We start from the raw sequence: 22,474 nt of genomic DNA on the forward strand, positions 1-22,474 counted from the left end.
TCATAGAACAACAAATTACACTAGGGTTGAGAATCTTACCACACCCAAGGTCCAAGGAGACAAGATTAACCTTCTTCTTCAAGAGAGTTGGGTCCTATAACATCAAAGAACCCAAAATCTCAACATTTTTGCTCATGAAACTCGAAATCAAGGGCTGGAATTTCGAACAGTAAAACGTGGCTTAGCTCAAGATTAATTGTATGGGTTTTGTAGAGCTCTCCGCGGTGAACGCGTGGCCGCAAACGGAGCGGCAATCGGAGCTCTAGATCAAAAGTTATGGTGGTTTGAAGATCAACCAAGGGAGAGAACTTGAGAGAGTGTTCTTCCCCCCTCCATACCAATTTCAGCATGTTTGAGTGTGTTGTGAGAAGAGAGAGTGCTGAAAACTAGGGTTTTGGTTTAGTTTAGTTGGGCCAAGGGCCCACTTTGGGTCCGGTTGGACTGGTTTGGCCTGTTCGGTCCAATCTTGGTCCGATTTCTATAAAATTGGTACCGAAATTCTCGTCTCAATCTCCTCTATCACATTTAGCCATAAAAATAACATTTTTGGCTTTCTAGAATAAATTCTCATTTATGGGTTAATTAGCTGTTAATTAACCGGGTCTTACAGGTGTGATGGTGAAGTATTTTTTATTGAAGTCCCTGAACTCTTGTGAACTTCTCCTATTTATAGACTATGAGAATAGACTTGACCATGAATAATTTTGCCCACGATCTCGCTTCCTCCTTTTTCTCAGGCCACGACCCTGCCTTGACTATAAAGAATCTTGACTCCCAAATTTTGACATTCCACGTATTCTCTTACCTTGGTCTTCAAGTAACTGCTTTTCGACTTTGACATTCTTTGCACTATCTTTCTTCGACTTCAGCTTGATCGTCTCTGCTTCTGTAGTCGAAACAATTGGTAGTCAAAATGTCTTCTGGTAAAAAAAATCTATTTTTAGTACCAACAATTTTATAAATGAATAGAAAGAAAATACCATTTACATCGATACGAGAAGGAACTATCAATATTTCTTTAAGCAATAATTTCTCTGTTAGGATGGCAAAAAAATCTACTAAAATCAGTATCTGTAGATATTATTTGTGACAAGAAACTAATTGCGAACTCTCGAAATATCTACCGTTATGGGATATAGGTATCCACCCCACAAAGATCTACTCAATTTTTGTGAATAGAAAGTTATCTAATAATTCAATAAGGGTCTTGTAACACCCTAACTATCAAAATGTCACGCTTCCGGCTGCGCCACTCTGATAGTTCAGGTATTATGACGACTCTTATAATATTTAATACAAAAGTATGAGCCTGTTTAAAACTTAGACCGAATTTTTAATTAACATACATTCATACTCACAATATAAAGTACCATACTCACAGGAAATATATATATATATATATATATATCATATCAAAATCCTATCCCTCTTACAAAACTTGTAAAGTTAAAGACGAGGGAACATAAATACTAAAACAATACAGAAATATCGTTTAACAGAAAAGAAATAAGCTCTTTTAGTTATATTATATATATATATTATCACAATGTTTATAGGAAAAACCTCTAACAAAAAATCCTAATGATACCAAAATATTAATTAAGTAATTGCAACTAACATATAACCCAGAATAATGTATCTAAAGTAGGATTCTTTAATTATATCATCGTTCGATCCTTTGGCTGGCGACTGAAGAAGTTCTTGCATTGCTTTCTTGGGGAATAGAGAAATTCAATTGATAAAATCATTTTCAGACTGGGAACACAGTATACTTGAGTTTCCCTGTATCACACAAACTAAGATATTGATACACTTGTAACTAATAACTGCTACAACATCAGTTTAAACTCTATATATATAAGTGTAAACAAGTCATAGAATCAATTACATTTTGTGACTTTTTTATGAATCATCGGTGATTGGTTAACACTTATGATAGCAGAAATATTATCCTCCACTATAGCCCTATGTCAACACACTATAGCTAATGCTAATTACAGCTATTTACTAACGAGAATCATGCATGGACAACTTTAACTCTTGTCATTTTCTTTGGTATTCAAAAAACCGAATTATCAAAGTAGTAAGTACTTTCCAGACTTCCACTTTCAAGGAACACAAATCCAAAACTAAATCGTAAGATAAAAAATTGAAACTTGAAAACCTTAGTAGACATTTTTAAATCACAATTTTTAAATACGACATAACAAAAATTGATCTAAAGTCTGAAATAATTCTATTAGAAAAGGTGAACATTCAAAACCTTGATCTTTGACATCTATTGTTACGTTTTTTTTAAATTATGTGACAAAAATCTATTTTCTAAAAGCTGTAACATCCCAACTTTTTGAATCAAATTATTATTTAATAACTAATTAATTAATTAAAATAGTAATGATTTAAGATTTGAATTTCAAATTTAAACATATGAGAGTACTAGTAGTAGTAAATCTCTAACCGACAATAAATAACCTTTTAAAATATAGTCATAATTAATTCTACATTTATTAGATTTGAATGATATTTAGTTATATAAAAAGATAAGAATACTAGCTCTATCCCTTAAGTTCAGTATAAAATCAAATTCAAATTAAATTATGTAGATAAATCGGTTACGAGTTTAGAGTAGAAAATCGCGCACTTATCAGCCAGCCTAATATACTAACAATATTTCGAGAATATCTCAAGCTGTGGTTATCCGATTTACTTTGTTTAAGATTCTTTTTAAAGCTAATTCAATTATCTATAAATTTGTCTCTAATAGCTAATTCCAAATTCCAAACGTAGAAAAAGTTATAGGGCTCAAAAAGTGACGATCCAGATTGAAGATTTCACCTAAATGCCTCATAACATAATCTGCACATACCTGAGAGCTATTTGATCCTTCCTTTCTCATTCTATTCCCTTTTTCTATACAAAACATTATAGTATACACAAAGTCTAGCCATGAAACAAGTCTCTCTTCACTAACAAACCGTATCTATTTACATCAGAATACCTAGCGGAACTTCACTCGAGGTAGGGGTTTTGTGCTAATTTTTATATGTCATATCTTAAATGTTTTTGAACATATATGTTAGCATTGCACATCATGATATAATGTCTCTTTCCTTCATATGCATTATGTATTATAATAACAATCTTATATGCATTAAAGAACTGAGGGAATGATCCTTCGGTAAGGGAAGGTGACCCCCAAAGACAAGATAATCGAGATGATCCTTCGGTAAGGGAAGGTGATCGGCAAACCTTTGGGATAAGAACCTTCGGTAAGGGAAGGGGACTATCCCATCAATTTTATATAATAATATATCTTTGTTGATATGACTCTCTTCTTGTGTATGTCTAAATAACCTTGATTGTAAATTGAACTGAGGGAATGATCCTTCGGTAAGGGAAGGTGACCCCTAAAGACAAGATATCGATATGATCCTTCGATAAGGGAAGGTGATTGCCAAAACGTTTGGGATAAGAACCTTCGGTAAGGGAATGGGACTCCCACCTTTTATACCGGTTTGAGCCCAATACCTTCCAAAAAAGCTACGAGAAAAAGTAATGAAAAGTGCAATGAAAAGAGTGATCATGATTGTTCTTCTTTTATCTTTTTTTTTTTATTTGTGATTATGTTTATTATTGCATTCAAAGATCCTTCTTTTTTCCAAAGTTCCTTTTTGTATGATGTATGATATTGTTTAAGATCTTTATTTTATTCAGATTTATTCTGTTTGACTTATCTATGGCAATGTTACTATTCTTCTCTTATTTATTATTTATTTTGTCTTGCTTTATGGCCTATGAGAACATCATACCAAGGTTTATGAGTTACCTTTATATGTTTTAACGCTATAGGCATTTTGTATGCATTACACATGTCATAACATAAGTAAATGAGAAGCATCTAAAAGTCACACTACTCCGACTAATCAAGACTTTTGAAAATAATAATTGAATAACATTGCATTATCACTGTTTTTATTTTAAAACTCGGAGTGGCTGGGGATGGATACGATGACACCATATAGATAAACTACTGAGAAACTTTTATTTCTCACCCCTCTCTCCGTACCATCTTCAGGAACGATGCAGTACGAAGCAATACAGTTGAGGTGAAAAGACAGGTGCACTAGTGGGAGCAAGCTATCGAGGACGTAGATACAAAACATTAAACATTTACCTTAAGAAGGAAGAATATGCGATTATTTTAGCCATAGTTAAACAAATTAAGAGAATTAGGATTTCCTATGTGTCTTGTTTTATCCTTTTTGACTGATTACAATTGTAAATATTATGTTTTCTTTTTTATTTGGTATGAGTAAAGCTTGTCATTGTTGTGCCTTCATAGTTTAGCACACCGGTTTTTCATGTTAGTATTTTCAAATCCACTTATATTTTTTAACTAGTAACTATTCTAATAAAAACTAATTATTTAATATTTTTATCTATAAATTATTTTATATAAATATTTCACATTTGTTTTAAAAGAAAATTTTCGCAAGGTTTTGAATATCAGCTACTAAATATAATCCAAATAAAGCTTAACTCAGTTTAAAAGTATTAGGGTGTTACAATTTTGGTATCAGAGCAATTTGATCCCATAGGACACTTGCAAGATTAATTTGTTATCATTTAGTTATAAATAGTATTATATCGTGAAATCTTTTCTATGTGATGAATTTAGATTAGAAATATTTGATCATCTAATAGTAAAAGTTATTGTGCTCTTGAATGTTTTGTTTGAGACTTATTGCCGTAATTTTATGATCAAAATGTGTATGTGTTAATGTCAAAACATAGATCATCTAGGAACACCCCGCTCATAGTTAAAGATATATCCAAATACACATGAGACGTTAAAAAAAAGGGTTAGGAAATTATGTTTTTGTCACTTTATATGCTTAGCATGTGTTTTATTTATCCTCTCATTTTCATGTTGTTGTATGATGCCTTTGTTATCATGATTATTGTTTTATACTTTATTCTTTCTTTTCTTATTTTATACTCATACATTTTAATCATTCAAATTCTTCTATGTGTAAAATCTATCATCTTTAAGTCTTTGTAATCGAGAGTACATGCATATCCTTATGTTTTTTTTATAAATTCTATTTTGATAATTATCACTACTATCTCGCAAGCCATTTAAGCTAAGAGTACATGCATTTTTATGAACTCTATGTGATTATTTAGTATGTCCTATTATTATAAAATTCTCTTATACATGTGACCCTACACAATTTTTTTTATGTGTATGCTCTTTATGTTACTATTATTACCTTTTTGATCAGAGGAAAGAAGAGAATGTGAAGCAATTGACTTGCATGAGACAAATTATCTTTACTTTTTTGAACCCTATTTATCATGTTTTTGCTTAGCTTGATTTGACATTAGCTTCCTTGATTATTTTTTTCTTTTCTTCCTCTTTGGTATTTGAATAAAAAAAAGAATGAAATTATCTATTATGTGAATATATTTTATATAATCATATTAAACTTAAACGTTTAATTCACATTTAGTGCACTTAGTTAGTTCATGATGAGAATAGAGAATAGAACTATTTTGTAACTTTACTTGATTTGATTAAATATATGGATTGATTGAACTTATGTATGTTAGGAACTATCATATATTCCTGTAAAAAGAAAAAAAAAGGGTAGATAAAAGGTAGATAAAACTTACTAGGATAAGATGAGGTTGATTAGTATGTTCTTAGAAGACGCGAATTTTGAGGACAAAATTCTTTTTTAAGGGGATGAGAATGTAACATCCCAACTTTTTTATCTATAAATTATTTTATATAAATATTTCACATTTGTTTTAAAAGAAAAATTTCGCAAGGTTTTGAATATCAGCTACTAAATATAATCCAAATAAAGCTTAACTCAGTTTAAAAGTATTAGGGTGTTACAAAAGCACTATTCAAAATTGTTACTATAAATAAAAAATTATGACTATAGACTAGTGTTCTAAAAATCAAACCAGACTGACCGGTTTGATCAGATTAATCAGGAACCGATTCTCTAGTCTATCCGATTGACACAAAAAACCACTAGACAAAAAACTAGTGAAAAAATGGTCAAACCGGCAATAAACCGGTGAATTGATCAGTTTTTTAACGCTTTTTATAATTTTAATTAAAAAAAACCTCAAGCTGAGTTACAATGCCGCTAACCCCGCCGTCTCCTCTTCAAGGGTCTCCTCGCGTTGCCAGGTCTGCTCGAGGCTGCTGTTGGCGTCGTCGTCTTTGCCTTCTTCGGCGGTGGCCGCTCTGAAGTTGTGTCTCTGTCATTGTGCCATCGCAACCAGAAGTGGTCTCTATAGATCGGTCCTCTTCTCGCCGTTGCGCTCGGAGCTCTTCTCCTTAATTACCATCGTGAAGGTCTCCTCGGAGATCTTCTCCTCGCTGTCGCATCTCTCTCCCACGATTATTGCTTACTCACAGTACACTACAAGAAAAACACCCATTCAGGTACACTTGAAAAGTGTAGCCAAAAGTGAAAAAAATGATGCCTTAGGCTTCGGCTACACTTTCTGGCCTACGACTACGCTTTTTGGATTGATTCCTATTCGGCCGTTGCCTATTCTCAAAGGCTACACTTTTCTGCACCAAGGGCTACGCTTTTGGCGTTTGGAAATAGGGTGCGCTTTTCAAGTGATGCTGTCTAGGACCAAAGGCTACGCTTTTCAGCTTCCATTTTTGCCAGAATAAGCTACGCTTTTCAACACTACTGCATCATCTGTAAAGCGTAGCCACATTGTATACCATGGCTACCATTTATAAGTGTAGCCTTAGGTCCCTCTTTTTTTTTAATATTCTGTATATATATATATATATATATATATATATATATATATATGTCTTTCAACAAAAAATATATTTATAACGAACCAAAAGTATTAGAATGAACATAATTTTCAATATTTATACATCTCACACTAAATTAAACATACCCACTAAATTAAACATATTCTAAATCAATTATCCATCTCAAAATTTGGCCTAAAGAGCATTTTTCTAGGAGGGACTATTAAAAATCAAGCTGGATGAGCTAGCATTACTATCATAATCAAGATTCTCCTTTTCTATTGTTCTCACCGGGTGAATAGTGCTTGAACTTCCACCATCAGCCTTTTGAAGATGTTGTATCTTGGTAAGGCCGGTGTCACCGTTTCCCTTTGGTTCATACTGAGTCTTTAACGAGGGAACTTCTAAGCTGGGAGATGTAACTGGAATTAAGGAATTAATGAAGTCATTGCCATCCATCATATACACACAAGAAATAGAAAGAAATGAAATGCAGACTTTCATCGTCAGGGTTGCCATTGTTAGAGGGTAGTAAACTGTTGACAAATTCAGCATTATCAATTCTGGAAGGAAAAGTTCTGGATGAGTTACTGTTGGATCCATCCTTCTTTCTGTGACCTATAAGCTTCATCCTCAGTTTACTTGGGGAAATTATTCCAGTCTGCATAACAAACAACTTAATTAACAAATTAGAAGGAAGGCATCAACGGTGGCTAACTAATTTGAACTCCATAATGAAGAAGACAATGCAAAAGGTAAATTGAAATGGAACTAAATAGCCTGAGGTTTGTGAATCCTCTTGTAGTCCATGAATAGAGATGAGAGATCTGTGTATGCTTAACAAATGCAACAGCAGTGCAGTTCACTTCAACTTAGCTGCTTCAAGCTTGGTTTGCACAATGAAGGAATGAAGCATAATACACAAGAAACAATGAATCAATCAATGAATTTTTTGCATCAAGTTTCGGTTGCTGTATAAAAGTTGAAGTAGTTTCCAAAACATAATAAAGACTAAAGAACGTAACTACTATTTGACCTGACATGGTAATTATTTTGGTACCTTGTTTTCATAACTTGCTAGGTAGTCACACTTGATATTGTTGGGATGAGGCTCATAAAGATTGAAATGAAGGTTTCCAACATGTAAAACCATATTAAATGGTGCATTCCATCGAGGGGTTGATCCAAGTCTGACATCTGTTCTCCTGATTAAGTCCCCAACTTCTACCTCGACAAATGTTTGTAGGTCCTTGTCATCAAAATTGTCCACCGAGAAATTGGTTGTACCATTTTGAGGCCTCCTAGATCCCCCCACCCCCTTGAAGCAACTCCTTGAAAGTTTACTAGCCAAAATCACTCTAATATATATACTGCCACCAACAACCTTCTTCATCAAATAACTAGCAAGCAAAGTAAAAAGCTTCTTCCACCATGGTCTTAACCAAAGTGTCAGTAAAAAGCTTTTCCTACAAAAATTTAAATTCAAAATAAGCATGATTACATGAAAGGCTTCAAGATGATATCCATTTACATAGAATCAGCTTCATAATCCATAATGCATTACAATTTCTAAGAGTTGCATCAAAATCGAAGCTCATATTCTTTCTGCAACAGTACCGCAAATAGAAGTCTTTTACGAAAAACAGCACAACTCGAATTTTATTATTTTTCTTGGAACAATTATATTAAATCAAGCGTAGTAGAAACACACCAGACAAGAAGAAACACTGGGCCATTCAGTGGCGGGAAGTGACTGGCTTCCACCGCTTCCAAAGGCGATTCCTATTCTCACCTCAAGAGTTGATACCACTGAATACAAAAGTGCTTTTCCATTCAGGATTGGTGTAAATAGAAGCTGCAAAATGAATATGAATCTTATTAACAAAAAGATAAAGCATCAAACCATCTTTTTAATTAATGCATGAAAATCAGTTCACAGCCCCAAAAGTAAAGATACATATCCACATGTTTTCTTTTTCTCTAAATTTGCTTCTTCGAAATTCAAAATGCCGACATTGCTTTTACATACATCACCCAATGGAATAAAGAATCTAATCATCTTTCACATAAAATAAGTCAAGAATTATTATCCAAACCATCAATAATACAACACTCAAGAACTAGAATAACATGTTCAAAGTTCACTAACTAAAGCTAATTCTAATTTGAAATCCTAATTCAAACTAAGTTAAACCTAAAAATTCAAGTCTAATTAAATTCAAACAAAATCCAAACAACAAAATTAAAATTAACCTAGAGACTTCATCAGCTACAAGATCAGAAAAAATGGAACCTGGTGCAAATTGACAAATATGAGTTACAGGGAGAGGGGGAGGATGCTGTTTGAACTTAGAAAAGATGGTCATACCAATCCAAAGTTCTCTACCTCTTAATTTGACCCAAAATTCCAATGTTGCAGCAAGTGAAATCCCACATCGGTAGAATGCTCCTAGATTTATGAAAGGCCCAAAGTGCTGCCATCCACAGCCTCTAGATATGCAAACAGAAGATTTATGGTAGATAGTGTTTAATCTAACCTGGCAGCAGCCCCAATTCCAAAAGGAATAGAATAGTGTTAAGATCGTATCGAGACTGCACAAGAAAAATCTGACTTAGATTTCTAACAAGAAAAGTTATGCTATGTTATAAAACTTACCAAACTGAAAGAACTGATGTTTCAAGTTCTGGATCTGCTAAAATGATAGAATCAAAATTCAGTAAATAATCTCAACCAGAGGAAACAGAACATAGTTCATAAGGTATTAGTTATAAATTCACTCAATTGTTTAGAGCTTCACACATTTATCTGATGTTATCAATCCAAATATCATCATCACCTACACAACTGAATGAGCACTTCCAGGTTCCAACATCAATTAAGATGAAAGAAATTCTCATAAGCTGCACACAAAAAAAGATACTCACCCTGTACTAACTCTGGACTCAACTAACTTGGAGAGCTGTGTCAATGCCTCCCTTGAAAGCTTAACTTTCTGAATGTCACAGTCCTGCCTGTACCCTTCATCTCCAACAACAAATCCATGTCCTGATTTTATATTTGTACACCATAACCAACATAAAAATAAAAATAATAATTAATCAGATAAATAACAGATTAAATCTTGTTTGCCTACAGAAAAACACAGCTTAATTCTTTAGTTTTCAGATGAATTCCGGGTTTATGTGATTAAGGAGAATTTAAATTGGTAATCAAATTTCCATGTAAAACACCCAAAGCAAAGAAAACATAACCAAAAAAAGCATCAGAGAGGAATATAGCTTGAAGCTAGAAATTGAAAGCAACCACTATGTTCAAGGAATTCATCATATTAACTAGATTTGGAAGGTTAATTTCATCAAAAGAGAATTCATCATATTAACTAGCCTCCTCAAATCATATTTACATGTCATTGGAAAAAAAAATGGAAAATTCATAGGAAAATGTAATTGCAATTACCTACCTATTGGTATTAATCTTCTCATCAGATTCAACAACAGTAGCTTTAAAACCATCAATTCCACCTCCATAACTAGTAACAGGTTCACCTTCAATAGTTACGATGTAAATCTCAGTTTTCACAGACACAAGAAGACCACATAGAACTGCAACCAGGCACCCAAACTCCAACAACCTCATTGTGCCAACTCCAACACTTCACATCCACAAGATCTGTTTCATAATCCAAATGATGACACAGTTGAGTTAGACTGAAAAAACAAAGAAAGAAGGTTAGTTCCAATGTGACACTGATCCGAGTAAATCAGCTGAATGTGCATTGGTAGTTGGTGTTTAAAATAATATAACTTCTGAGAACATAGAAAAGGATCAGCAACTCATTCATATATGGTGTTTTGTAAAATGTAAATTGTAGCATCATATTGAAAGTCATTAGCAAATCTTCTATTTTGCTTTTTAATTGATATCAAAATTCAGGAAACACAATTGAGCTGCAATAGGGGACTGAACCGACCACTTAGAATTTAGAAACATGCAAGATTACAGCTCTTGAATCAAATTCCTTCCTGTCAAGTTCTATAATGATAAGATTTTGAAACTAATCGACACTAACTTTTGAAACTAAAATAACTGTTATAACAGATGCTAGTCTAATAGATATAGTGCAGCAAATTGTCAAAAATTGAAACAAACAAACTAACTTCTGATTTCTAACTAACCTGACAATTACAACAAATTAACCAACTCACAAATTCTTCAACAGATATAGTACCAAAGAAAACTGAAAGTACCTCCTCATTGTCACCCTCAGGATCTGAATGTGGCTCGGTAACACTACAAACAATTCTTCTCTTCCCTCTTTATTCCAAAATAACATCACCACGCAAAGTAGAATCAGTAACAATTCGAAAAAATAAACAAATAAACAAATAAAAAGCAAATTCCACTAAGAATGGAAAGCAAAGCCGCTACCTGAAGCTCGAGCTCAGCTTGAAGGAACTCCAACACCGTAGAGGGTAGCAGGTGCATACGAAAACTGGGTAACGGGGTTTAGCGAGAATTAGGAAAAAAAAGGGGTATTCAAGTTGAACCATGCATGTTCATCAACAACGGTGATGAGCGGCGACGGTGAAGAAGAGATGAGCGGTGACGCAACGGCTTGGAGATGGTGCAGCAGCTCAGCAGCGAGCTCCAGTCGACGATAGCGCGGCGACAGAGCACAACGGCGGCGAGACATCCCTTCAAGATCCTCGACAGCGGTACATCAGCCTGGCGGTGGCAGAACGGCGACGACAACAAGCACTAGCAGCGGCGGTTGAGCTTCAGCGGCGATAGAGCACCCTTTTCTTCTTTCCTCCATTGCGTTTTCTCTCTTCCTCGAGCTCTCTCTCTCTCACTGGCATTCGACGACGACGACGGCAGAGCCCTAGCCAGTTAGCCGCCGTCGTTCTCTCCTTCCTTCCCTCTCATCTCTTCTTCTTCCCGTTCTCCCCCTTAGCTTTCTGATTTCTTCACTCTTTCGTGTGTCTGTTGAGTGAGGATGATGGTGTGTGTTGAGTGGGGATAAGGGACTGAGGGTGATCGATTGAGGGCAAACAAAATTTCACTAAGTGTTTATTTGGTATTTTAATATTGGGAGACACTTCTGAAGCGCACCCAAAACTTAATAAATGAGTTACATTTTAAAAGCACTCCCTTTGGTTTAAAAAGTGTACCCGTAGCTTTTTAGATTTGGCTACACTTTATAAGTGATATTTAAAATATCTAAGGAGACGCTTTTGAAGTGATGCCTCAATAGTGTTTCCTTTTCTCTTATAAAAGGGCACCATGCGAATAGGCTACGCTTTTCAAATGTAGCTTAAAAAAAGTGTAGCTGAATGGGTGTTTTTCTTGTAGTGGTAGCAACCCTTGCTTTCACCTTCATCCTCTAATGGTTGTTCAGGTCCACTGCTCTTCTGCAAAGTAATAATAAATATATATTTTATACTATTAGTATTATTATTTCATTACAAGAAAATCACTCATTCAACAACACTCTTTTAAGCTACATTTAAAAAGAGTAGCCTATTCATAGAACTAGAATAAGACCCACGCGTTGCGCGGGACAGTAAATTAATGATAGTATATAATAAATATTAGAAATTGCTATGTTTTATAGAATTAAATTAAATATGTGTAAACTAAAGTTAAATTTGAAAGGTGTTTTATTTAAAATAATTTGTAGTACAAAAGATTTGGATGTTAGAATTGTACAAATTAATATTTTTATTTGGTGGTTTGATTTTTGCATTTGCTTTTGTTGATGGACTTAGTCTTCTTATGTAGTGCTCGTCCTCTTTTTTTTTATTGGTTGTTGTTAGAGTTGTTGCTTTCTTCTTTCTGTCGTAGATTCTTGTGAAGGCATATTCTTTATGAATTGTTGAATTGTATGCACTTTCTATTGTGTTATTTGTTCCATCTTTGCATTTATGTTCTTCTTCCAAAGATGTGTCTTGAATTTCTATGATTTTCTTTCTCCTTAATCTCTTGATGGGTATGTGATCTTCGTCTGATGATATTAGTGTTGGCGAAGTTGGTTCCTATAATCAATGAATAATTTAAATTAGAAATAAAAATGATGTCTTGAATAAGTGAATTTTTTCTGGAGTATTACCTGTTTTATTTGTTGTAATGGGTGTTGAGGTTCAGTGTATTGTTGAAAATCTTTTTTGAGATTAAAATCATTTACTTTGACTTCAAATATAAGTGTAAGGTTGCACAAGTTTTTCAATTGGGATGTTGTTTCAATGTCATTATTTTTCTGGAGTGTCATTAGATTTGAAGCAGTTGTGCCCAACACTTTTTTTTCTTCGCCATCAAATAGTACAAAAATTGTTGTAGCACTTTGATATGAAATAAGTATTGGGTTGGTAACTAATAATTTGATAGATGAGATTATGAAAAGTATACAAGGTTACCTTATTATTGGATATTGTGGTGTTTGATTACATGTGCCATAAATGTAGTTGTCTCATTTTCATCTAATATAATCATTTCTAAGCAAAGAGGTTCCTCTTCGTTTGTGGTTGTTAATGTTTTTTACAGACGAATCACGCAAATTTTGATAAACCAATTGTCTGTTTGTTTGGTAATATTGTCCAAGGAACAATACTTTATTAAGTAAGTTTGAGATGTTATGTAGTTTGGAAATAAATTTGTTGTGCTAAATTTGATGTTATTTGAAGGAATACACTACAAAAAAACAGGGTTAAAACGGCGGTTATTTTGGGGAATTATGGCGGTTAGAACCGCCATTATGGCCAAAACTGGCGCCTCCAAGAAACGCCATTATTCTGGGTGCCATTCTGGTTATTACGGCGGTTTTCAGAAAACCGCCGTAATAACCTGTGGATAATACGGCGGTTTTTAGAGGGTTAAAATGGCGGTTTGTAACCGCCATTATTTTCGGATAAAATGGCGGTTTTTTATACTGTTTAAAATGGCGGCTGTAACCGCCGTTTTTACCAGGATGTTGTGACATCACTTCTGTTTAAAATGGCGGTTGGAAACCGCCGTTTTTACCATTATAACCGCCATTTTTACCAGGTTATAATGGCATCTTTTGTGTTTAAAATGGTAGTTTTTAACCGCCATTTCTACTAGCGTATAATGGCATCGTTTTCCTTTAAAATGGGGGTTTCTAACCGCCGTTTGTACCTAATTATGATGACAATTTTATGCTTTTTAAAATAAGATTGAAACTACCAATTTAAAGTGATATTTTCGAAACTTACTTAAAAATCTCGTAATAACCAGAAGGCATAATCATAAATCAAACATCATAAGATGATTTTTAATTCATACATAATCCAAAAATCATAATCCAAGTCATAATTGAAATGTCATAATCCAAAAACAAAGTATCAAAGTAACATTTTTCAATAACATTTTTCTTCCTTTTGCTGCATGATGTTTATCAAAATTGACAACTATGCGCAAACCTTCTCGCAAATTATGCACATCCTTTGCTAATAAATGAAGGCGTGTACTATCTTCGTATTCATCTAAAATAGACAAATGAGTATATATAAATGAGTAAATGAGCGACTAAAGAATAAAATAAATAAAATTCACGTTGTATGTTGGACAGCAACATAAGTAGATAAGGCAACATATATAAAGTGGACAGCAACCTTCTTTTCTTCATCATATATAATATAAACTGCTTCTAATAATTTCAAGGAACCAGCCTGCCAATAACTAGCTAAGGGTATCACAGAATTCAATTTCTATTTTCAATCCTTTCAAACTAATTCATATATAACATCCATACATCTAAAAATACTAATAGAACATCTATACATACCTATGGCATCAACAATCCAATAATGTTTAGATTCACGTCCACATTTACGTTTAGGTTCGGATGGATGCTCAGATATAGTTGGAGCAACTGATGATGGCTCAGAAGAATTTGAAGCTGCCGACTTGTCTCGGGAGGAACTTACAGCTGCTGCGGACTTGTCTCGGGAGGAACTTGCAGCTGCTGCCGACTTATTCCGGGAAGAATTTGAAGCTGCCGACTTGTCCCGGGAGGAATTTGAAGCTGCCAACTTATCTCGGGAGGAATTTGCAGCTGCTGCCGACTTGTCTCGAGAGGAGTTTGCAGCTGCTGCCGACTTGTCTCGGGAGAAATTTGTAGCTGCCAATGTGTCTCGAGAGGAATTTGCAGCTGCTGCGGACTTGACTTGTGATGCATTTGAAGCTGCCGACTTGTCTTGTGAAGAATTTGCAGCTGCTGCTGCTTTAAGTAAATTCTTGTACCTCTTTTGCTTTGGCATATCTGCATAATATATTAAATCAATAATTAATAAATATAATCTAAAATGTGCATCAAGATTAAAAGAATAGACCCTGTAGCTAAGTTGGTGAAATAATTTAAAGCAAATTAAAGCCGTTTCAAGCATTTTAAATATGAATATTGTCATTGCCGCTAGATTTGGTCTTTATCTTATCATAATTACATGGCCCATACTTTATGTGACTAACTTTTCTTCATGCAATGCAATCCATTTATTCTATTCAGTTAATGCAAATAAACTGAAAAATTAAACAATTGATCAAATAATTAAGTTAATGTAAATATATAAAACAATTTATAATTCTCCTTTTGTTTAGTTAATCTGCTAGGCAAAATGTTGTGATTATCTCTAATATATAAAATGGCTTATTAAATATCTATTTCCAATGACTATATGGTTAGAGAGAGAAAAACCTCTGTAACAAAAAATTCGCATGTGATCACTGTTCCATCTGATAATTAATAATTAATATCCCCCAACAACTCCATATATATATATATAACATGATTGTGTTGATTTAAAAGTGGGGAAGAAAAAGAGAACATAAAAATAAAAAACAATCATTTCAGTACCAGACTAGTACATATTTAGAACATCATAGCAGAAACAACGAAGAAGAAATTATTACAACACTAGTAGTACTTGAAACATTACAAAATATCATTAACTCTCTTGCCTTTTCCTGGATTATGGTTTTCAGCTGCAATGATATAAGAGCCAAGAAGGAGGGGAACTCTTCAAGCACTTCATTTGTCTCTAAAACTCTAACTCACAACCTGCTTCCAATTTAAATTAAGAATTCAAATGAATAAAATACCTTTTTTATTATTGAATAAAATATAGCATGAACGTATGCTACATAAATTCCAATTTATATTAAAAAATATCAAAATAATACACCATATATAAATGAAAAGACAAAAGAAATAGATTGAAGATTGAAGATTCGCTCACCACTACTAACAAGCGGCGAATAAAGAACAAAAGAAAAGATTTTTTTTTCTTTAAAAAGAAGAGGGTAAAGAAAAGATAAAGCTAGAAATTCTTAAACAAAATAGAGATAGAGAGTAATAAGCTAATAACTAAAGGTAGAAAAAAAGTCATAAAACAGAGGGCAAAATAAATAGAATGCACTTTAAAATTGACTAGTTATTAAAATAAGTTAGTTATTTCATTTTTCTTTTTTTCTTTTTACAATATGTCATTTGAAAGCATTCAAGTTGTAGTGAGTTATTAAAATCAGTTTGCAATTGAGTGCAACAGCAACAACTATAATCAATGTCAAATTTTGACTAGTTAATAAGCTTAAAAACTGCAACACAGATTAGATTTTTCATGTACCTAGTAACTTATTTGTTTATTTGTGTAAGAAAAGTACATGAAAAAGAGGAGATTATTTTTGATAAATTATGTGTAAGAACATAAGGAAAACATTGCCTTTGTACCTTTATGAAAGTTTTAACATTGTGTATCCTTTCCTCAATAGGCTGTATCAGTTCAGCAAACTGCAAAGTAGAGAAGGATCATATAAGGAAACTTCAAACCTAAAAGCAAAAGCAAAGCCTGAAGAGATTATGTGTAAGAACATAAGGAAAACATTGCCTTTGTACCTTTATGAAAGTTTTAACATTGTGTATCCTTTCCTCAATAGGCTGTATCAGTTCAGCAAACTGCAAAGTGGAGAACGATCATATAAGGAAATTTCAAATCTAAAAGCAAAAGCAAAACCTGAAGAGATGAGGATAAGAGGCTCTTTTGTGAGTATAAAAATCCATACAAAAATTATAACTTGGTAATAAGGTGATCTTTCATCTTATAGTTGAAATTACCAGTTAACAAGCTCCATTATTCAATGTTTAAATCAATGAGCTCCTATACAATTTAATAGAAAAAATTTTGTAAAAAAAGTATAATTCCCAAATTTTAAAACTGAATTTCTCTACCAAAAAAATTTCAAGAGACAAAAAATTGAAGTACTTAACAGTTTAGTCAGTTGTAGCATGATACTCAGTTTCACTACTTTATATTTTGCACATTGACTACTGAAAATGAATATATTGTCTGGAATTTGAATTCAGACATACTCTTCTGATTAATCTGAGCAATCCGAAAATAATTTGACTCAGAGTAAGCTACAAGAGTTCAGTGAGAGAAGATGACACTGAAAGAGGGGAAAAAATGAAAAAATCAAAGCCTAATTGTTTCTTTCTTGTTTTAGCACTCAAGTCTCAACTAATGAATGATCATGTCTTGGAGGCTCTTCAACCATAACCTTCTGCAACACAAACCATACCTGATTGAAATTGAAGACACAGCAGTGTGGAGCAGATAGAAAAAATTCACATTTTCAATAGAACTAAGAGGATAAAAAGAATCCAACTTGTAACAAATCAGCCGGTTCAAAAAAGTTAAATGTTACATAAACAAATCCAAATCAAGAACTGGTTGAACTATAATACTAAAAATTAGTAATCCACAGCATGATGGGACCTAGGTGGGCTACACAGCTTAAAACATAAAATTGAAGCTGCAATTATACTACTGGCAGGTACATGAAAAATCTAATTTGGACATTGACACAAATAAACAAATAAGTTCCAGCAACACAGCAATCCATCAGTATATGCAGCAACAAATTAGGATGACATTGATGTTCCAGCATATATTTAAACAGCTCTACTAACATTTAGAGGCAAGGAAAGTCCAGAAACAATATGACAGGCACAATCAAGGAGCAGGAAATGACCATCAGAAATTACAATTTCATCAATTTTGGCCATAACCCAATTAAAAATCACAATGGTAACACATGATTAATCCAAAGAATCTAACCCAGCAAATTGACCCAAATCATAAAGGAGTTGAAGTTTAAAACCAACACAACAATGAGAAATCTGCACAATACTCCACAATATCCCAAGAGAAATCACAATGAAACAAAAGAACATGGCAATAACCAGGCACACGAAGTAAGAACCACTTAAATCAACCAGGAATAAACTTAGCACATAAACTATCCATCATCAGGAAAATAAGGAAAAAAACTTAAGAAGCATATTTACCAAATATCATAACCCTGACCAATAAGTTGCTCATAAATTCCCCAAGCAGAATGCCAGGAACAAAGTATAGGAGCAGAGGAAACCAAAAACCAAATAAAGAAAAACTCCAGCCCCAACATCATTCAAGAAGAAGAGTTAATGATCTATTTTTTCAGGATAATCTCAAGCAATAAGAACGCAGAGCCCTACTTCACTAAGCTTATTCAGGATAATCTCAGGAAATAATTAACTAAAGTGATAGATATTATGAACAGAATCACAGAACAGAGCCCTACTTCACTAAGCTTATTCAGTCTGAACTCATTCATCAATTCACTATATTAAGAAATAGAAGGATGAATTAACTAGCAAAATCCAAAACAATAATAAGAGTGGCAGCAATTGAACCATTGACACATGCATCGAAGTAAATACATATGGAAAGAGAAAGTGAAGTTACCGTCAATCCAAGATCTGATATCGTCGACTAGTTGAACACAAGACCCAATCGGCGTCAATCACCCCCACACCAACGTCAATGGAATACTTCAACACAAGCTCCGATCGCGGAGCTGCAGAGAAACAAAAACTCCCAAAAACGAAGAAATCAGTAACTGGCGGAGAGGGAGAGGTACCTAGAGAACTTGAGAGGGAGCTGCAGAGAAACAAATTAGTAACTGGCGGAGAGGGAGAAGTACCTAGAGAAATCGTAACCGGTGGAGAGAGGAGAAGCCGAGAGGGAAGAACGGCGTTGTCAGAGATCGAGAGCGAATGGAGAGAGAAGAAAGATCGAGAGCACCGTTATACTGTGTTTCGTTTAAGGCTAGGGTTGCAATTCTTTTGTTTTATATATGTGTGAAAACGGCGGTTCAAAACCGCCATAATCACCCAGAACCGCCAGCAAACACAAAGTTAATTATGGCAGCAACCAAAAATGCCATAATAACCGGGTATTACGGCGGTTCTTTAAAACCGCCGTAATGTCAATGCCATTTTAAACTCTTTTTTTTGTAGTGAATTAAGGGGAAGAAGCAAAGACAAAGGTAAAGATAGTGATAAAGAAACTGCTGTTATTGTTTATGAAGATGTTCTTATCACATATGATGAAAATTATATGAATCTTGTCTGTGATGATTCCACTTGGATTATGGACATAAAAAATGACTAAAATACTTCTATTATACATATTAATTTTGAGAATCCTAAATATTAGTCCTTTATTTTTCTATCGTAGGTTAGGATTTAGAATTTTAAAAATTAATATATATATATATATAAAATAAGAGTATTTTAATCATTCTCTATAATAAGGATATTGTAGTCATTTTTTATAAAAAGATAATATTAATTTAGATCAGTTCAAGATTTGATTCACCATTTTTCTGGCTAAATCAATTTGTTTAGCCTAATTTTGACAAAAATAATATAATTCAATTGATTATATATGTTAAATTTTAATTACTGAAAAACATCTTTAAAAAAAGACGTTTTAAGCGTCTTTATCTGAGTGGCTCCGATAAAGTTATTGTATAGTTTGTTACATTTAATGAGTTATTTTTTTTGTATAGTTTATTTTTTTTGCTGATTTGGAAATAATAAGTGATTTGGCAAAAATTGAGTTGTTGATTCTAAAATTTTGCCAAGTAAGCGATGTTGCTGACATGGCATTAGTAGGAGGAGAAACATGTCTTAAAAGTAATGTGGGTAAACTTCTGTATCTACTTTTATATATTAAGAGTAGATAGGCTACGATTTATTCTCTGTGGTCTTTTTTTAGAAGAATAGAAAAAACAGTTATCACATCACTTAAAAAGTGTCTCCTTAAATATTAAAAAGATCACTTATAAATCGTAGCCTTAATTTAATGTCTATGAATATACTTTTTTTTTTTACCAAAAAAGACGCTTTTCAAGAGTAGTGTAATTGTTATGTTTTGGGTACGCTTCATAAACATTTCATAATATAAGCGCGCTATAATAACAATGAATTTTATTTTCTTTTCACACCCAAGCCCTTCTCCTTCGCAGAAAGCTAAGAGAGTGTTCTTTTGCCGTTTTCTTTCGTTTTCACCTTCGTCTCATCATCTCTTCTTCACCGTCACTGATCATCACCGCGCTCACCAGGTAAGCATTCTCTATCTCATTCTCCATTCTCTCTTCTCGCTCATTCTCTAACTCCCCCTCCCTGTTCAGTGTCGAAAAAAGTGTGTGCACACTCTGCTCTCTTGCGACCCCTCCTATTTTAACGAGTAAGCATGTAAACCACCTTTTGAAGGTTGATCCGCTGCTCCGATGAATCTATTGAAGAGTCAAGGTTTTCGATGAGGCGAAGCATCAATCCCTAATGAGCGAGGTAAGCGCCTAATGATGATGATGGTGAACAACAATGTCTAGTGAAGACAGAGAAAGTATGTATCAATTTTCAGTTGGTTCTGTGAAATTTGGCGGGTTTTGGGTTTTGATTTTAGGATTTTTAATTGGGAATTTTTTCTTCTGAATCTATATTGTTTCTTATTTTTAGGATTATAAGTTCTGTTTTGGGTTCTGATTTGCCAAAAATAAATTAAGTCAGGGGATCCATGTATTGGTCCGTCAATTGCATTGGGAATATTAGTGCAAAATTGTTATATCTGTCTCCATTCATATATAAAATTATAATAATTATTGATAGATAAGTAGATTAAAATTTATATTATTTTAATCTTATAAGAAAGGAATAAAGTATATTTTTGTTTCACTTGATTTTTGGTAACTTCGACAGGGTGTCAAATCAAGCTTGTATCAAGATTTCAATTCGAGAAATAAATACGACTCTTCTAAAAAAAAGTGGGCTCGACGCAGGAATTATTAAGCGTTTGTCTCAAAACAAACTACGTCGAAATACTGGTAGCAAATTGTAGCAAATAAAAGGAAGTACAAAAAAATGTAAGCTTTAAATAAATGAAAGAGTAAAATTAAAATTGAAAGAAAGTAAAATAACAATAAAATATTGAAAGCAAAGAAATAAAAAGAAATAAATTAAAATGAAAAAGAAAGAAAACAAAGGAAAATAAAATAAAAATGAACTTCTGGCACTCACATGCACTTGCACTCCATGATCTTCCGTTGCGTCACTGGGATTGAAAATTTTTGCAGAGTTTGGTGTGATGGTGAAGTATTTTTTATTGAAGTCCCTGAACTCTTGTGAACTTCTCCTATTTATAGACTATGAGAATAGACTTGACCATGAATAATTTTGCCCACGATCTCGCTTCCTCCTTTTTCTCAGGCCACGACCCTGCCTTGACTATAAAGAATCTTGACTCCCAAATTTTGACATTCCATTTATTCTCTTACCTTGGTCTTCAAGTAACTGCTTTTCGACTTTGACATTCTTTGCACTATCTTTCTTCGACTTCAGCTTGCTCGTCTCTGCTTCTGTAGTCGAAACAATTGGTAGTCAAAATGTCTTCTGGTAAAAAAAATCTATTTTTAGTACCAACAATTTTATAAATGAATAGAAAGAAAATACCATTTACATCGATACGAGAAGGAACTATCAATATTTCTTTAAGCAATAATTTCTCTGTTAGGATGGCAAAAAAAATCTACTAAAATCAGTATCTATAGATATTATTTGTGACAAGAAACTAATTGAGAACTCTCGAAATATCTACCGGGATGGGATATAGGTATCCGCCCCACAAAGATCTACTAAATTTTTGTGAATAAAAAGTTATCTAATAATTCAATAAGGGTCTTGTAACACCCTAACTATAAAAATGTCACGCTTCCGGCTGCGCCACTCCGATAGTTCAGGTATTACGACGACTCTTATAATATTTAATACTAAAGTATGAGCCTGTTTAAAACTTAGACCGAATTTTTAATTAACATACATTCATACTCACAATATAAAGTACCATACTCACAGGAAATACATATATATATATATATATATATATATATATATATATATATATTAATTTACAAGCATCTCATATCAAAATCCTATCCCTCTTACAAAACTTGTAAAGTTAAAGGCGAGGGAACATTAATACTAAAATAATACAGAAATATCGTCTAATAGAAAAGAAATAAGCTCTTCTAGTTATATTATATATATTATCACAATGTTTATAGGAAAAACCTCTAACAAAAAATCCTAATGATACCAAAATATTAATTAAGTAATTGCAACTAACATATAACCCAGAATAATGTATCTAAAGTAGGATTCTTTAATTATATCATCGTCCGATCCTTTGGCTGGCGACTGAAGAAGTTCTTGCATTGCTTTCTTGGGGAATAGAGAAATTCAATTGATAAAATCATTTTCAGACTGGGAACACAGT

General features: G+C 33.3%; 2 protein-coding genes and 1 long non-coding RNA gene across 17 annotated transcripts in view; 1 reads left to right on the forward strand and 2 right to left on the reverse strand.

Moving 5' to 3' along the window:
* Positions 1 to 22,474, forward strand: part of LOC107638908 (stilbene synthase 1) — an 87,598-nt gene that overhangs the window by 3,984 nt on the left and 61,140 nt on the right. The window lies entirely within an intron of this gene.
* LOC110270910 lies at positions 6,856 to 11,823 on the reverse strand. 14 transcript variants are annotated; one of them, XR_002360683.1, is made up of 9 exons: positions 11,232 to 11,823; positions 11,051 to 11,117; positions 10,264 to 10,510; positions 9,728 to 9,848; positions 9,459 to 9,492; positions 9,189 to 9,394; positions 8,514 to 8,657; positions 7,863 to 8,268; positions 6,856 to 7,463 (listed from the first exon to the last, which is right to left on the reverse strand). XR_002360683.1 is itself a non-coding variant. In XM_021120772.1 (6 exons), exons 4-6 carry the CDS (start codon positions 8,193 to 8,195, stop codon positions 7,013 to 7,015), a joined length of 708 nt encoding a protein of 235 aa, XP_020976431.1. In that variant the 5' UTR covers positions 8,196 to 8,268; positions 8,514 to 8,657; positions 9,189 to 9,334; positions 9,459 to 9,721; the 3' UTR covers positions 6,856 to 7,012. The 14 variants fall into 14 exon arrangements, 3 of the variants coding, with proteins under 3 accessions (XP_020976431.1, XP_020976430.1, XP_020976429.1); XR_002360682.1 differs by having other exon boundaries at positions 9,189 to 9,339; positions 11,232 to 11,822; XR_002360686.1 differs by having other exon boundaries at positions 9,189 to 9,292; positions 9,459 to 9,495; positions 11,232 to 11,822.
* LOC107638911 lies at positions 15,653 to 19,132 on the reverse strand. The gene is made up of 3 exons (XR_001619892.2): positions 18,840 to 19,132; positions 18,602 to 18,713; positions 15,653 to 15,876 (listed from the first exon to the last, which is right to left on the reverse strand). It is a non-coding gene; the product is annotated as an uncharacterized LOC107638911 (long non-coding RNA).

This window comes from Arachis ipaensis, chromosome B04 (assembly GCF_000816755.2).
Source record: "Arachis ipaensis cultivar K30076 chromosome B04, Araip1.1, whole genome shotgun sequence".
In the NCBI taxonomy this organism is placed as follows: domain Eukaryota; kingdom Viridiplantae; phylum Streptophyta; class Magnoliopsida; order Fabales; family Fabaceae; genus Arachis; species Arachis ipaensis.

Coding starts and splice junctions, on each gene's coding strand:
- LOC110270910 (XM_021120772.1), bottom strand. CDS start 8,195: ATGAAGAAGGTTGTTGGTGGCAGTATATATATTAGAGTGATTTTGGCT. Junction 7,464..7,862: donor TAGCAAGTTATGAAAACAAG/GTACCAAAATAA, acceptor TTTGTTATGCAG/ACTGGAATAATTTCCCCAAG. Junction 7,225..7,300: donor TGGCAACCCTGACGATGAAA/GTCTGCATTTCA, acceptor CCTTAATTCCAG/TTACATCTCCCAGCTTAGAA.